Source organism: Asparagus officinalis, chromosome 7, assembly GCF_001876935.1.
Source record: "Asparagus officinalis chromosome 7, Aspof.V1, whole genome shotgun sequence".
Taxonomy (NCBI): Eukaryota; Viridiplantae; Streptophyta; class Magnoliopsida; order Asparagales; family Asparagaceae; genus Asparagus; species Asparagus officinalis.
The window spans coordinates 54,283,799-54,300,383 of record NC_033800.1 but is presented as its reverse complement, the minus strand read 5'-3'; the positions used below and the strand labels follow the sequence as shown (position 1 = coordinate 54,300,383).

At 37.4% G+C, this 16,585-nt stretch overlaps 1 protein-coding gene across 1 annotated transcript; it reads right to left on the bottom strand.

Annotated features, from left to right (window-relative positions):
* On the bottom strand, nt 1-16,154 carry LOC109849182 (pentatricopeptide repeat-containing protein At1g01970). Its single transcript, XM_020418994.1, has 3 exons — nt 16,118-16,154; nt 8,989-9,730; nt 1-941 (listed from the first exon to the last, which is right to left on the bottom strand). The coding sequence occupies exons 2-3, from the start codon at nt 9,445-9,447 to the stop codon at nt 150-152; spliced, it is 1,251 nt and encodes a 416-aa protein (XP_020274583.1). The 5' UTR covers nt 9,448-9,730; nt 16,118-16,154; the 3' UTR covers nt 1-149.

Sequence of the window (16,585 nt, the reverse complement as noted above, 5' to 3'; positions counted from 1 at the left end):
TGATCTCCGCAGCGGCCAACTTCTTACAAGAGTTATCACGAGATAATATGACAGAATTTTACAACTAAAAAGAAAAAAGCTTATGTGATTACAAATAACATTGAATATAACACCAATAAAACAAGAACAAAAGACCAAACATTTTTCTTTCAGCTTAGTTTCAATCTTCCCTTCTTTTCAAGACACAATTTTCTCAGGTCACGACGCAATTCGTCATCAACGACCCCCAATCTCTGAAACCACTGTTCTAAAATCTCTGACGCCTCTTCATCAATTTTTACACCATCATCCTCCAAATCCTTGAGAAAAGCCAGAGCTTTCTCAATGCTGTTCTCCTTGTCATAAGCCTCCAACACAAGAACAACGCATTTCCCATTAGGCTTAAGCCCAACGCTCTTCATGTTCTCCAGCACACTTAAAGCTTTATCAGTTTCACCTCCAACACAATATGCATTTATAAGAAGAGCACATAGTTTTGAATCAGGAACAATCCTTGCAAACTGAATAGCATCAAACACTCTTTGCGCCCCATCAGAATTGCCTATAATTGAATAAGCTCTCAATAAAGCTTTATACACTTCTCTTCCTGCATATATTTCTTTAGCTTCCGTTTCTTTCATTAAATTCTCTGCGAGATTCAGCTCTCCAGCTCTAATATAAGCCATGATCATGGAATCGTATGCTCTTCTATCGAGAGGGAGGCCGAGAAATTGGATTTCTTGGAATGCTTCTTTGGCTTTGTTAAGATTTCCGGCTTTGCTGTACATGTGAATGAGAACCGTTAGCGTGACCTGATCACAAGGGAAGCCTCTCTTCTTCATAGCTTGGAATGTGCTCTCTGCTTTTTCTATGAGGTTGTGCTTTGCGTAAGTGTCAATTACTTTGGTGTAGTCACGGGCATTGGCTTCAAAGGACTCTTCCAATAAGACCCAGTCCATTACCTACAAATGGTGGCACATGATTTAGGGATAAGGCGAGCTATAATAAGTACTGAAGATAGTTACATTATTGGGGAGACTATTTGCCTTTAGAAAAATGCCCGGTAATTACCAAGATAATGCATACTAATGACGAATACAGTCTGCAATGATATGTAAATATTGAAACATAAGTTAAAGGTAAATTTCACAGAACTACAATAAACTATTAGATTGAAAATATCATGGATTTTTTTCCAGTAAAATACTAAGACTACAGTTAGCGTTAGTTGTCACGTGGTTCGCACCTGACATGTTTTGGATAATTTTTCCCTTACGTACTTTAATGTCGTCTACATTACCCTCATGAATTCCACGAGGTGACAGACATAAAATTGTAGATAATGGTAGTTCACACCTTTTATCCAGTAAGTTAACAGTGCTATCAACAATTTCAGGTAATTAATGGTATTTTTCTGCTGCTTCGAAAGTTCAAAGTAGTCCTCTCTATTCTCTAACAGCAGTTTTGTGCAAAATCCCTAAGTTAATGGTAGATTAGAGAAATTACACCTGAAAGTGACATCCATATCACATACTTTACTTAATGCATACACACATGATTATTATACACATAACTCCAGAATTGTTACACAAACTTTACCAATGCACTCGTCATTAAAAGCAACACTTGTATTTTATATGTTGCCTCAGCAGTTCTTTAAAAAAATCGCTTCAAATGTTTAAGCAAATGTTCATGATCAGTATTGTTTTCGCCAAAAGTTGGTTTCGTTGTCGAATTCATTATATCTTCGGTCGATTACAATAAATTCAAAGAAAACAGCCTTTTTATAAGACTCTTTTACACAACAAAAAGAAAATTACAACTCTTGAGAAAATAAACGCAGGATCGTTGTTTGGATCACTGCTTTCGTGGGTTCTTTGCCTGTGCCGGGAGCGCTTTGACTCGTGGACCACCAAATCACAGATTCTGATTGAATCGTGAGGGGTTTATGATTCTGACTTCGTTTATCGAAGTGAGAAATTGAAACGATATCTTATCGATGTAAGATAGTCGTTCTTCTTGAAATCAAGTCAAAGCCTGATTATCAAGGATTGGTCGTAAGATCAAGAACTCTGCTCTGTCTGCTCTGAAGTGCTCCAAATGATCAGCCTCTCTCTGCTCGCCCCCTGTGAAAATAGCCTTCGGGGGGTATTTATAGCCCTCTGGATGAACAGTGCTCGCGAGACAGCATTTGCTGTCTCGGCGGGCGAGACAGTGTTTGCTGTCTCGCTGGCCGTAAAAGACTGTCTCTCCAAACAGTAAAAGACTGTCTCTCCAAACAGTAAAAGACTGTCTCTCCAAACAGTAAAACACTGTCTCTCCAAACAGTAAAACACTGTCTCTCGAAATAGTAAAAGACTGTCTGGCGATACAGTAAAACACTGTCTGGCGCCCGAGACAGCAAACACTTGTTTCTTATGTTCTTTTGATCTTTGGATGATCTCCTTTTAAGCTGTATTTGGATATCCATCAGCATTTTTTGACGCTTACAGATACCCCCTCCAAAGTATTCCAGACTCATTCTTTTATAGAGGAGTTCTGGGATACTTTGGATAAGATAAGTCTTGCTTACGATCCCTTCAATGCTTGGTTGAGTAGATCGTGTGGAAGGACTTGTACATGACTTCAATGCTTGATCTCTTCTGCTTTTAGTCTATTCAGTTCTTCGTAGAATAGCTAAAATTCTCCCAGCGTCGCGTTTATCGCTTGACCGTTGTCAAGATCCTGAATTGAAATTGGTATTTGCTCTTGTAGATTCAACTTTCACCACTGAGTTGGTATATCCATTGAGAGTTTCTCAGGTTATATTGTAACTGAGATTAAAGGAATACAAATCAAATTTTCTTCATTTCTTTTACTGTAAATTTTCCCACAAACAGTTGGTAGAGATGAACTCGATGATGGAGAGGAAGAATTTTATATTCTATCTCCTGGTCTCTTGTTTGTTGGTAGAGATGAACCCGATGATGGAGAGGAAGAATTTTATATTCTATCTCCTAGTCTCTTGTTTGTTGGTAGAGATGAACCCGATGATAGAGAGGAAGAATTTTATATTCTATCTCCCGGTCTCTTGTTTGTTGGTAGAGATGAACCCGATGATGGAGAGGAAGAATTTTATATTCTATCTTCTGATCTCTTGTTTGTTGGTAGAGATAAACCCGGAATCGGAGAGGGAGAATTTTATATTCTATCTCCTGGTACAAAGGAAATTTGAAGTGGGATTTCTATTCAGAGAATCTGAATAAGGTTTGATCAATTGAGATTGGAAGCAATCTTAACTTTTATAGTTTTGATTGCACAAATCGAAGCTGGATCTCTCGTTCATGGAAGGAATCGAAAGGGGATTTTGGTTTTGGTCCTAACTGTAGTAAGGTTTGACCAAGATGGGAATTTGAGACGATCCTGACTGTTTAAAGGTTTGATCGTTCAATTTGTGGACCTCTCGTTCATGAAACAAATCGAAAGGGGATTTTGGCTTTGGTCCTAACTGTTTAAAGGTTTGACCAAGATGGGAATTTGAGACGATCCTAACTGTTTAAAGGTTTGATCGTTCAATTTGTGGACCTCTCGTTCATGGAACGAATCGAGAGGGGATTTTGGCTTTGGTCCTAACTGTTTAAAGGTTTGACCAAGATGGGAATTTGAGACGATCCTAACTGTTTAAAGGTTTGATCGTTCAATTTGTGGACCTCTCGTTCATGGAACGAATCGAGAGGGGATTTTGGCTTTGGTCCTAACTGTTTAAAGGTTTGACCAAGATGGGAATTTGAGACGATCCTAACTGTTTAAAGGTTTGATCGTTCAATTTGTGGACCTCTCGTTCATGGAACGAATCGAGAGGGGATTTTGGCTTTGGTCCTAACTGTTTAAAGGTTTGACCAAGATGGGAATTTGAGACGATCCTAACTGTTTAAAGGTTTGATCGTTCAATTTGTGGACCTCTCGTTCATGGAACGAATCGAGAGGGGATTTTGGCTTTGGTCCTAACTGTTTAAAGGTTTGACCAAGATGGGAATTTGAGACGATCCTAACTGTTTAAAGGTTTGATCGTTCAATTTGTGGACCTCTCGTTCATGGAACGAATCGAGAGGGGATTTTGGCTTTGGTCCTAACTGTTTAAAGGTTTGACCAAGATGGGAATTTGAGACGATCCTAACTGTTTAAAGGTTTGATCGTTCAATTTGTGGACCTCTCGTTCATGTTCACAACCCCAACTTGATAATACGATTCCTCGGTATGATTGCCAAAAAATCGTATCGTCTGTTGGTATGATCTCCCAGGTATGACGATATCATTTGGTGAATGCGTCTTCTTCTGGGGGTATAAAACCTTGTTGGCATTCTCAGGACAATTTATTTTTGTTTTTGAGCGATCCAAGGTTATGTTGGGAGTCGCACGTCTGAAACCACCCATTTGCGGGTATGGGGTCTTAACGGGCTCCGAATGCTGATTTTGCATAAGTCCAGACTTTGGAATCCAAACTTGACGAAGTTTTGGTGATTCTTTGGTCACCATTTCCTTTCTCTTTTCTCGTCTTTGTTGTGAGAGAGCATGGGCATTAGCAGCTTTTGCACGACGTTTTTGTATACGTTCTTTGAGGGTCGAACGAGTCCTTTTGACAATAGTCCATTCCTCCGTCGTGAGTTTAGCAGAGACATGAATGATTGGTTGTTGAGACAACTGAACCACTCGATATCTCCTCGACTCTAGGTCTGCGTGGTAACGAACCCCGTCGGTTTGTTCCAAGGCCTTAGCCATTTGGCGAGCGCGGCGTTGGCGTTGTCTCTGACGAGCTCTTTTCGTCAATGCCGGCGGGCTTTGATTCGATGACTCTTTAACTAGATAAGAGCCATTGTGAGCAGAGGTATTGCGAGTGAAATTCTCAGCAACAATCAAGCGAGAATCTTCATTTTGTGCCTTCTTTGGCATGTAAGTCTTCCTCAATTGTGAGATCCTCTTGTACTTGCGAGATACTGAAGATCTTGAAGAGGATGATGAGAAATATTCCTCAAACTTGGTTTGGTCGAATTCGTATTCGACCATGGATTCAACTGGAATCTTGATCGGCTGCGACACGACGGTCTCGGCAGCGAGACCGTTGGCTCCCACTGTGGTCGCCAGTTTGTTTTCGCCAAAAGTCGAATTTGTTGTCGAATTCATTATATCTTCGGTCGATTACAATAAATTCAAAGAAAACAGCCTTTTTATAAGACTCTTTTACACAACAAAAAGAAAATTACAACTCTTGAGAAAATAAACGCAGGATCGTTGTTTGGATCACTGCTTTCGTGGGATCTTTGCCTGTGCCGGGAGCGCTTTGACTCGTGGACCGCCGAATCACAGATTCTGATTGAATCGTGAGGGGTTTATGATTCTGACTTCGTTTATCGAAGTGAGAAATTGAAACGATATCTTATCGATGTAAGATAGTCGTTCTTCTTGAAATCAAGTCAAAGCCTGATTATCAAGGATTGGCCGTAAGATCAAGAACTCTGCTCTGTCTGCTCTGAAGTGCTCCAAATGATCAGCCTCTCTCTGCTCGCCCCCTGTGAAAATAGCCTTCGGGGGGTATTTATAGCCCTCTGGATGAACAGTGCTCGCGAGACAGCATTTGCTGTCTCGGCGGGCGAGACAGTGTTTGCTGTCTCGCCCAGCGAGACAGTAAATTTGCTGTCTCGCCCAGCGAGACAGTAAAATACTGTCTACATTTCTGGCAGTTTTCGATGTAACTGCTTTCCCACGTTTCAAACTCCGTTATTCTGGCAGTTATTCACTTGATTCTCGCCCACGACGTTTCCCACGTTCTTGAACAGTTAGTGGCCACGTGTAGGGCAGTTACAAAGGTAGTTTTGACCATCTGAAAGCTGTCTCACGTGCGAGACAGTAAATTCTGTCTCGCACGGCGAGACAGCAAAGACTGTCTCGCGTGGGCGAGACAGCAAAGATGTCTCGCCCTGCGAGACAGTAAAGCCTGTCTCGCACGGCGAGACAATCAAGTCTGTCTCGCACGGCGAGACAGTCAAGACTTGTGTTCTTCTACCTTTTTGGATGATTTCCTCTTGAGCTGTATTTGGATATCTTTTAGTATTTTTTGACGCCTACAAGTATTTGCATTTTGCGACACAGAACGAACCAAGCTAAATGAAAACAAAACAAAGGGTACTATCAGGCTAGTTGGCAATGAACTTGCCAACACAAGGAATGTTGGAAAAAGGCACTGTGTTTAGTTACTTTGAAGAGGAAGAAACCCTTACATGTGTGGTGGAGGATAGCAGTGAAATAATCTATTTATTGGAAACCCTTGATTAGTTACTCTGAAGAGGAGAACCAAGAATTGGGCATTGTAACAGCTCGGCAAGGCTCCTGCCAGTCACATGTCCATATGATTTGCTAGATGTGACCTTGGCCATAGGAAAGATATTAGATTCTGAAAAGTTCCGATAGATATCATACTAGCTCTACTTTTTCTGATCTCGCAAACATGGCACTAGATGTGGATGCTCCCATTGCTGAATGGGGGTGGAGAAGACAAAAAAACCTACATTCAGGATACCGCTGACTCTTATCATGAGGGTACAAGAGCAGAAAAATTGATGACTTTAAGAAATAGCTCTCAAGTATTTCTCAATGCCCAAAAACTAGAACCCGGAATGGGAAAAGGTGGGAAACTTACTATGCTAAACCAACCGACAGAATTCTGAATGGATGCTGTAAAATCCCAAGTGCAGTCATGGTGTACTGGTAACATGTGCCTATTAGTTACCTTTGGTGTTAGTCCAAAAAAGGATAAACCAACTAGGAAGAAATGCCCAGTTAATTTTAGGCATGTAGCTCAAGACATGAACTTAAAATTTAATCACATACTTGTTAATTGGGCGAGAAACAGATAAATTGATAGAGAGTTATCCTACATATTTTGCAGTCAGGAGTCATCCCCACTAGGAGGGATTTGCAATGGAACAATGTTTCTCATGAAGCTAAGCTATAATTATATTCCACCTTTCCTTTAACCTCTCTTTTCACAAGCAAGTGCTCTAACCTGTTTAACTTCCTCTTTCCATTACTTCTCAATTTGCATAAAAATGATAAAGTTTGCTGCTTGTCTAAGGTACTGCATGACAGAGACAGAGAGACAAACTGAAGAAGAAAAAAGGGAACACGGTTCTAGCCAGAAGATGAGTACAATAAGCTTGCTCGGCAAAGAATCTAGGAACCCCATGACACAAGTACTAGATGATGGTGAGACAAAACTAAAAAGGATCAAATTTACATTACAGCCCACAAGTTCGTAAGTATCATTTTGTTACAACGCTTCTATCATATTACACACCTTCTCTTTTGAGTATGCAACATAAGGCTCACATGTAACACCATAAAAGATATAAGATCATAATACATATCACCCTTCCCATTCTACATTTTTTCTTAGTCCAGGAGAACTCATGCAGAGCTTCCCCTTGAATACATGAGCTCAAACTGTATAACAATAGGGAAAACCTATTAAAGTCTCCTTTCCTGGCATCTTGACAGAAATTTGGCACCAGCATATGGTGCTGATGTCAAGTAGACATCCAATAGTAATTCATTCAAACTCCACGAGGCTTGTTGTGCTCCATAATTGACCCCATTTTGATGGGAAGGGCGATGATAATATAATGATGACTACTTTTTAAAAAAAATAATAATGAATAATAGAGCAGTCAGAAGAGTTTGTTTCCTTGTGTTTAGTGAGTGGGTGATATGTGAGTGCTTATATGTGTGTGATTCTTTTGTCATGTCCACCGTATTTATTTGTCTCATGTGAGTGCCTGCTTTGAGGTTTCTACCCTTCATTAGCCACTTGGTTTGCAATTTGCAATAATGTTAGTACCATTGCACATGATGAAGGTAACTAATATGCTAAGTTTGACTTCATATATTTTCTTTTGCTTTCATTTTCAAATTTACCTCAATGTACACTAAGAAATATCTAATTCAATGGAGGACGATGCGCAACTTTTTATACTGTATTCTCTATCAAGCACACGAGAATCACATGTTATAATTGGTACTCTGGAGGCATAGATGAACACTGTATTATGTGTATATAATATACATGATTCAACTTGATTTTTGCTCCAGGTTCTGCATTATTGAGCTGGCAGATTACAGATATTTATTGATGTAAAAGGAAAGCTGGCAGATTACAGATATTTATCGCTGTAAAAGGAAAGCTGTATGTCACAGACTTGGCCTTGTGGCGAAATCACCAGGATGTAACATGTAACTAAGATAAGACTATTCTTTTCATAATGAATGTGTGTACAAGCAAAGTTAAAAGGTATATGGCATAATTCCAAAAACACATAAATAATAATTAACTTTTTATTACCGTGGTCCAGAGAAGACCACAGATACCATGAACTATTGGCTGGCTCAAAGACTTGCATATTGGCAACAACTTTGTTTCAGAGGAGCAGGCTCAAACATTGGCATCTAAATAGACATAAATCATAGATGCAATTCACAAAAGCCCTAGATTTTGTAGATATGACTTTTTCCAATTATCATCGTGTTTTGTAGAGCCTTATTAAGTTGCTCATACTACTTTAGCCTGTTTGGACCATAAGATGTCCCAATACTATATAGTATATTCCCTCTTCCTGAATGAAACAATTTGATGAAAATTCTCGGAAGTTCTAGGAGTTTCTCAGTGTAGAAAAGTAATATCAAAACTTGGTGTTACATAAGTAAGCTACATTAACAACAACAACAACAACAACAATCAGCTAAGATAATTTTTTAGCATGGTACTAAAGTAACACCATACCCAAAGGCAATGAATTTTAAAAAGAACATATAAAAATTTTGTGATACGAATTTAACAAGTCATTTATCGTCACAAATTTATGTTCACGTAAAAGATTCTGAGCACTAATCAACCTCCAGATCAGCATTATTCCAAATAAGCAAACTGCACTGTCCAGACAAAAAAAGAAAAAAAAGGGGGAATAGCGGATTATAACTGACCTCCAAAAGGAGAGGGCTCTCTGTCCTCTTCAATTCTTTGAGAACTGTCAACCAGTCAGATCTTCGGGGCTTCATGACCTTTACCCATGCTGCCAAAATATGAGATAAAACTTCATCTTGAGTGAAGCATATGATGCGTTTCATTATGGCCTTGCACCGATTGGTCATCTTTGGTGGAAGCTGAGTTATTGCTTCCTTCTGGGCCTCGGTTATGTCGGGGCCTACATCATGCCATTTTATCTTTGGTTTTTCTTTTTCTTCTTCCACATTCTCTTCTTCTCTTTCAAGAGCAACCAGTGTTGAATGTACTATAGATATGGGAGGTGAATTATTATGTCGTTGTAAGAGAGCTGGACCTTGGACATATTTCCATGGAGATGTTTGCCATTCTTTTGCCACAATGGTAGATATGCTATTTGGATAGAAGTTAGACAGCATGAATTGAGAAGTACAAAGCATGACAAGGGAGAGGGTAAAGAGATCACTAATCTCTACTACTTAAATGTTGCTCCTACAATACATTTCAGCATATTATGTACATATGAAATTTAGGAGCAAAAACTAGGTAGGAAGGTAGAGGGTAAATGGGAAAGTAGATAGGACTTATAAATAACTGGACAAAAGTTTATAGCCTATTTTTTGAAGCGCTAAATGCAGACCTTTTTTTATATTTCTATAACTTGTATAAAATGACCAAGGATAATGCAACTTAACGTTGGAAAGTTCCTCCTGGACTTGATTCCTGTAAAATAAACCAACCGAGGAGTTCCAAATGAGAATGTGAAACAGCTCAGGTGAATTGGAAATATAATAAAATAGAAATAAGAGCACACAATTTTTTATAGTCGGGTAAGTTGGTAAGAAGCTTATAAAAAATAACAAAGAGATAATACCGTTCCACATGCAACACAAGTAAACTTAACCATAGGCATATGACTATGAGCACCAAATAAACAAATAAGGAAATTGTTAAGTGCAAATCATTTTTTTTTCACGATGGATAAAGATCTAAATTAAGATCATGATTAATCTCATCCTCTGCTCTAGAGGTCATACATACACGTTATTTAGGTTATTTAACTTACATTGGAAATGGGGTATACTATATTTGACTTGCATTCACTAGCAAACGAACTATACATAAAGAGAGGAATAATAAAACTAGAATACAAAAGCCGTAAGGAATGAAGAAAGTTTGCTCGTTATACAAGGCTAGTGCATAGTACGTTTACTTTCAGATTTTTCAAAGTGGATTCCACTCATGGTATTAGAGTACCACTTCAAGAGGTCCAAGATTCAAATTTTGTAATCCGAAAATTAACTGTGCTTATTACCCTTTTATTCTGCCTTTCCAGAATAGTAATGTTATGTTGGACGTTTTCCCATAGACAAAGACACACATGGTCTGTTAAAGGTTAATTTAGCTCAATATGCATTTTCAGGCAACAAGCCATCTACTTATATGTTCATTAAACTACCAGAATGTATGTACCAGCATACACAGTTACGCAAGGAGTTGTCAGTTGTGTATTCAAATCTCATCATTTTCAATCCTAAACATTGCCAAGTTTTCTTGATGCACATTGTTAGTACAAAAGCCAAGAACTGAAGTTTTTGAATGAACATTTTTCTGACAAAGTATATTGGAATACCTATTTTAACAACACAATCTGAACTTGAAAGTGGACAATGAAGAGGAATGGGTATTTCATTTAACACAACATCCATCCAGTAGAACAGAAGGTTCTCTCTTCCTTCTATATATACAAATGAAGCAACTAAATTATTCAAACTGTGGGGAGAAAAAAGCAGAGACAGGTCAATTTAAGGGTAAATTACACTAAACCCGAACAACTTTCAGTGCTTTTCTGCCTCGAAATAACTTCTAAAATCGTACTGAGCCCCCAATAACTATTGGAATTGCAGAAAACCCCCAATAAGTTTTCAGTTTTGCAGAGCAGCCCACTTTTTGTGTTTGCAACACATTTACATCCTAGATGTGGACAAACGCCGTCATGGGGCTATCTGCAATTCCAGTAGTTATTAGGGGTTCAATGCGATGTTAGAATTAATTGGGGGTTTACTGCAAAATGCTGAAAGTTCCTGGGGGTTTAGTGCAATTTAACCTTAATTTAAAGCATGACCAGAAAGAGAAACTAGGAAAATACGAGAACAAAATAACTCAAAAACAACTAGGGGTTGGTGAGAACTGTTGAAGGAATCATTCATAACAACAGTTTTCATCTAGGATAAATTTCATTAAACCCCCGATAAGTTTGGGTGTTCTACATTCAGCTCCTTGAAACCCTCACTGAACCCCCAATAAGATTGGAAATTTTAGAAAGTCCCCAAAAGATTTTGATTTTTTATTTAACCCCAAAGACTACTTTACGATGTTTATGTGATATTCTCTGTTTGGGAACTCAAAATATGGGCTGATGTTGTTATGGGGGTTAAGTGAAATAAAAAGTTTTTTTTTTTTTTTTGAGGTTGGAGGGTGGACTTTGATTAAGAATCAAGAGTTTCCCCATAATAATGCCAACCAAAAAGTGGTCATTTTGGTTCCAGCACAAATCATTAGTTTTCTTGACTTAGTTGTGTTTAAAGATTTTTTTCTTCATACTTGCAGAGGACAATCTTATTCTAAACGCCAAATTCAAAAAACATTCAAAAGTACAATTTTAACACATTTTAGCTACAAGGAAAATGAAGATATATGAACCCAAAAGGCAAGAGGAAAATAACCAAAAAAATCTCATTTCTTTACTCAATTCATCTACTTCTTTCACTCAACTTGTCCATGGTGAAATGAATAGAAATCAAAATTGAATTAACAAATGCAACATGAAATCAAACTTAAGCTCCATTACTGAACCAAAAACTACAGAGGAGAAGAATTACCCCTTTGGTTATGGTCACTGCCCTCCCTTCTCTTATATGTTCACCTCTCTTCGTGTCCTTTCCTTTCTCCCCTTCTTTTGCCCTATCGGCCTATCTTTTCTCTTTCTACTTATTGGGTAACCCAATAGTCCGACCCAAATCTGAAACGGAAAGAGCTTAGAATCTAAAATATGCATATAAACAATGCTTTTCTACATACAATATTTTGTAGTGGTATTCCATTGCATATCCAACTGTAATGGCAACAAGTTCTTAAATGTCGTGGCTGTCGTGGTTCCCAGTTTGTTTCAGGAGCTTACACATGAATTGATAATTTTCACATATCTATGCTTGAATGTGATTGCGAAGTATGTTAGCAATTTGTGTTTGCAATGGTTTAGTGTTTATCTGCAAGACATTTGCACCTTGTATGTTGGAGCTCTGTATGTTCTGATTTTTCTCATTAGAACTTTGATTTTCCCTCGATTTGTTTTGGGGGTAGCTGGTAGGTGTGTTGTTACTTTTTTTATTTTATTCTGGGTGTTGGTGGCGGTAATACCAACATAATTATGTAGTTTGTATCTGAAGATGTATTTTCTGTGTATCTGATGTATCATATCTTCATTTTATGTTTATATAAAATCAATCCAATCTAATTGTATTGCAGTTTTGCCATGAAGTTGTCCTTCATTTGGATATATTTGGTGGTCTGTCTCTTTAAAGTAGTATTTGGTTGGCACAAGCGCAAGAGCAGCATTTGCTTCATTTTGATGTATTACATCCCTACAGATGTCGCGAGTATCTATTATATTAGCTAGTTTTTTACTCAATTCATCTACTTCTTTCACTCAACTTGTCCATGGTGAAATGAATAGAAATCAAAATTGAATTAACAAATGCAACATGAAATCAAACTTAAGCTCCATTACTGAACCAAAAACTACAGAGGAGAAGAATTACCCCTTTGGTTATGGTCACTGCCCTCCCTTCTCTTATATGTTCACCTCTCTTCGTGTCCTTTCCTTTCTCCCCTTCTTTTGCCCTATCGGCCTATCTTTTCTCTTTCTACTTATTGGGTAACCCAATAGTCCGACCCAAATCTGAAACGGAAAGAGCTTAGAATCTAAAATATGCATATAAACAATGCTTTTCTACATACAATATTTTGTAGTGGTATTCCATTGCATATCCAACTGTAATGGCAACAAGTTCTTAAATGTCGTGGCTGTCGTGGTTCCCAGTTTGTTTCAGGAGCTTACACATGAATTGATAATTTTCACATATCTATGCTTGAATGTGATTGCGAAGTATGTTAGCAATTTGTGTTTGCAATGGTTTAGTGTTTATCTGCAAGACATTTGCACCTTGTATGTTGGAGCTCTGTATGTTCTGATTTTTCTCATTAGAACTTTGATTTTCCCTCGATTTGTTTTGGGGGTAGCTGGTAGGTGTGTTGTTACTTTTTTTATTTTATTCTGGGTGTTGGTGGCGGTAATACCAACATAATTATGTAGTTTGTATCTGAAGATGTATTTTCTGTGTATCTGATGTATCATATCTTCATTTTATGTTTATATAAAATCAATCCAATCTAATTGTATTGCAGTTTTGCCATGAAGTTGTCCTTCATTTGGATATATTTGGTGGTCTGTCTCTTTAAAGTAGTATTTGGTTGGCACAAGCGCAAGAGCAGCATTTGCTTCATTTTGATGTATTACATCCCTACAGATGTCGCGAGTATCTATTATATTAGCTAGTTTTTTTAATGTCGCAAGTAAAACTTTTTGTAAGTGCGTTATTGAACTGGAGCTTATCTGATTTTTAGTACGAATCTTATGCGTGAAGAACAGAAGACTGTTTCATGCTTGCTGGAGCTGCTACTGATATTTGCTCTTCTTACTGATATTCAAATTTCACATTGCTCTCTTTGACGTTGGTGGGATCATTTCATCTTGATATGTGTAGTATCCACGATATTGAAGTGAGCTTTGATAAACGGGTCATTCGGGTTATATGGGTCGGGTCGGATAACCGGTTTAATATACGGATCGGATCGCATTGACTCATTTACTAAACGGGTCGGGTCACACTTATACGGGTCGACTCGACTATGACCCGACCCGACCCGTTTGCCACCCCTAATCTAAGCTCTTTCCGGTTCAAATTCGGGTCGAACTATTGGGTTACCCAATAAGTAGAAAGAGAAAGGATAGGCAGATAGGGCAAAAAAAGGGGAGAAAGGAAAGGGCACTAAGAGAGGTGAGCAGATAAGAGAAGGGAGGATAGTGACCAAGGCCAAAGAGGTAATTCTTCTCCTCTGTAGTTTTTGGTTCAGTAATGGAGCTTAAGTTTGATTTCATGTTGCATTTGTTAATTCAATTTTGCTTTCTATTCATTTCACCATGGACAGGTTTTTGCAGGAAAGAAATAGATGATTTGAGTAAAGAAATGAGATTTTTTTTGGTTATTTTCCTCTTGCTTTTTAGGTTCATTTATTTTCATTTTCCTTGTAGCTGAAATGTGTTAAAATTGTACTTTTGAATATTTTTTGAATTTGGCGTTTAGAATAGGATTGTCCTCTGCAAGTATGAAGAAAAAAATCTTTAAACACAACTAAGGCAATATCAAGTAGAACATTATACTCACTCCAATATTTTTTAAATTTCTTGTATATTTTGGTTGTTATTAACTTAACATATTCATCATTATCTTTCATCCCACTCTTTAAAGTACGTTGCACAACAAATACTTGAAGAAAGTAGAGATTAGTCGTTGGATAATTTGCACCGGAGAAAAGACAAGTGATGTTATAGAAAGTGGCTAATAACCTCTTAACCTTCTCGGCCTTATCCCATTTTTCTTGAGATGGACAAAGTCTTGAGTAGTTGGAATCACTCAATTGCATGTGTATAAATGCACGACGATAGTATAAAGCACTCTCAAGCATTAGAAAAGTAGCATTCCATCTTGTTGGAACATCTTGCCTTAAACTCTTCTTCACTTCCAAAGATTCATGAGAGACACATTCCCAAAATTTTTGTTTTCTAATTTGAGAGCCTTTTACATACTTGACGTTTTCTCGAATTTACCAATACAACCATGGACTTCTTTTAAACCATCTTGGACAATCAAGTTGAGGATACGAGTACAAGATCTAATATGAAAAAAAAAATCTCAAGAAGTGCTTCTTTTAAATTAAGTTGTTTTTTCAATAAATCAACAAAAACATCATTTGCGGAGAAATTATCAAGAGTGAAGAAAACAACTTCTTTTCAATTTTCCAATCAACTAACAACTTATAGATCTTCTCACAAATGGCAACACCAGAATGAGGAGGTGGCATATAAGAAAAGTTAAGAACCCGATTTCGTAACTTTCACTCATAATCAATGTAGTGTGCCGTGAGACAAATATATCCGTCAGTGGCCTATTGATATCCACAAATCAGAAGTCAAGTTAATTCTACCCGGAATTGATTCAAAAGCTTCTTTTAGCCTATTTTTCTCTCCCCCATAGATTTTAAGATTATCGGTTTTAACCGTATTTCTTGATATGTGTTTTAGATCCTCACAAAGATATGAGAAGATTACTCGAATACCTTCATACCCAACAAATTGAAATGGCAAATCGTGCATAATGATGGCCGAGACTAAGAGTCCCCTAAACTTATCCGGGTCAAAATTAAATCTCGAGGAACTCATTATAAAATATTTTGAGTTAGATAGACCCTCAATATCCTCTCTAGTAGCTTTCTTACAGATTTTCATGTGCCTTAACATGTTCTTTGTCCCATGGTTACCTTCGGCAATATATTTGATTCCACACTTCTTACATATTGAATATTGCTTCCCACCTAGCTCTGTTTTAACAAGGTCAAACATTTTCTAAGCTTTGGATGTTAATTTTCTTTTTCGGCCTCTAACAATTATCACTTTGGATTTTTTCTGACGGGACTAGACATGTCTTCTAATTCTTCGTTAGATGAATCGACTTCTACATTTTCCTCTATAGAATTATAGGTAGAATTAGATTCTACATTATCCTCTATAGAATTATAGGTAAAATTAGACTCCATTAACTGTGATGAATATTATGAGATTCATAAAATTAAATAAAATTATAATATAATCAAATAGATAATAAGAATTCAATAAATCTATAACTAGAGAATTGAGGGCTAAAAACAAACGTAGAAAAGTAGAAAAGGGGAAAATGGAGAATAAGAGAAAGGAGGGTTAAAAAAATTTACAGCGGGCTCGATTCAGGCTGCCGCTCCTCGTCGTCACCTCTCTCCAATCGCCGCCGCTCGCCGCCGCTCGCTGCTCGAGCTTAGTGATGGAAAATCTAGGGCTTCTCTTTTTTTCCCCCTCTACAGCGCGTTTATGAGAGCGTTTATGAGAGACGAAGGCGGTATGTTTGGATAGCGTTGTGAGTTTTTTTGGTGTTTCTCTAAAGAAACATATGTCACGGTGTTTTCTTTCAAAGTGTTTTGAAAATATAATTTTGAGTTTCTAAAAATTAATACGAGTTCGATTATTTCTATACATATATATTATATTATAATAATATCATATATGAAATATAACATATATGTTAAAATATATTTTATATTAACTAATATACTATATTCTATTATATTAATTATATATTATAATATAGACTAATATAAGATTATATATATAAATTAATATAATTATTTATTATACTATATTCTGTT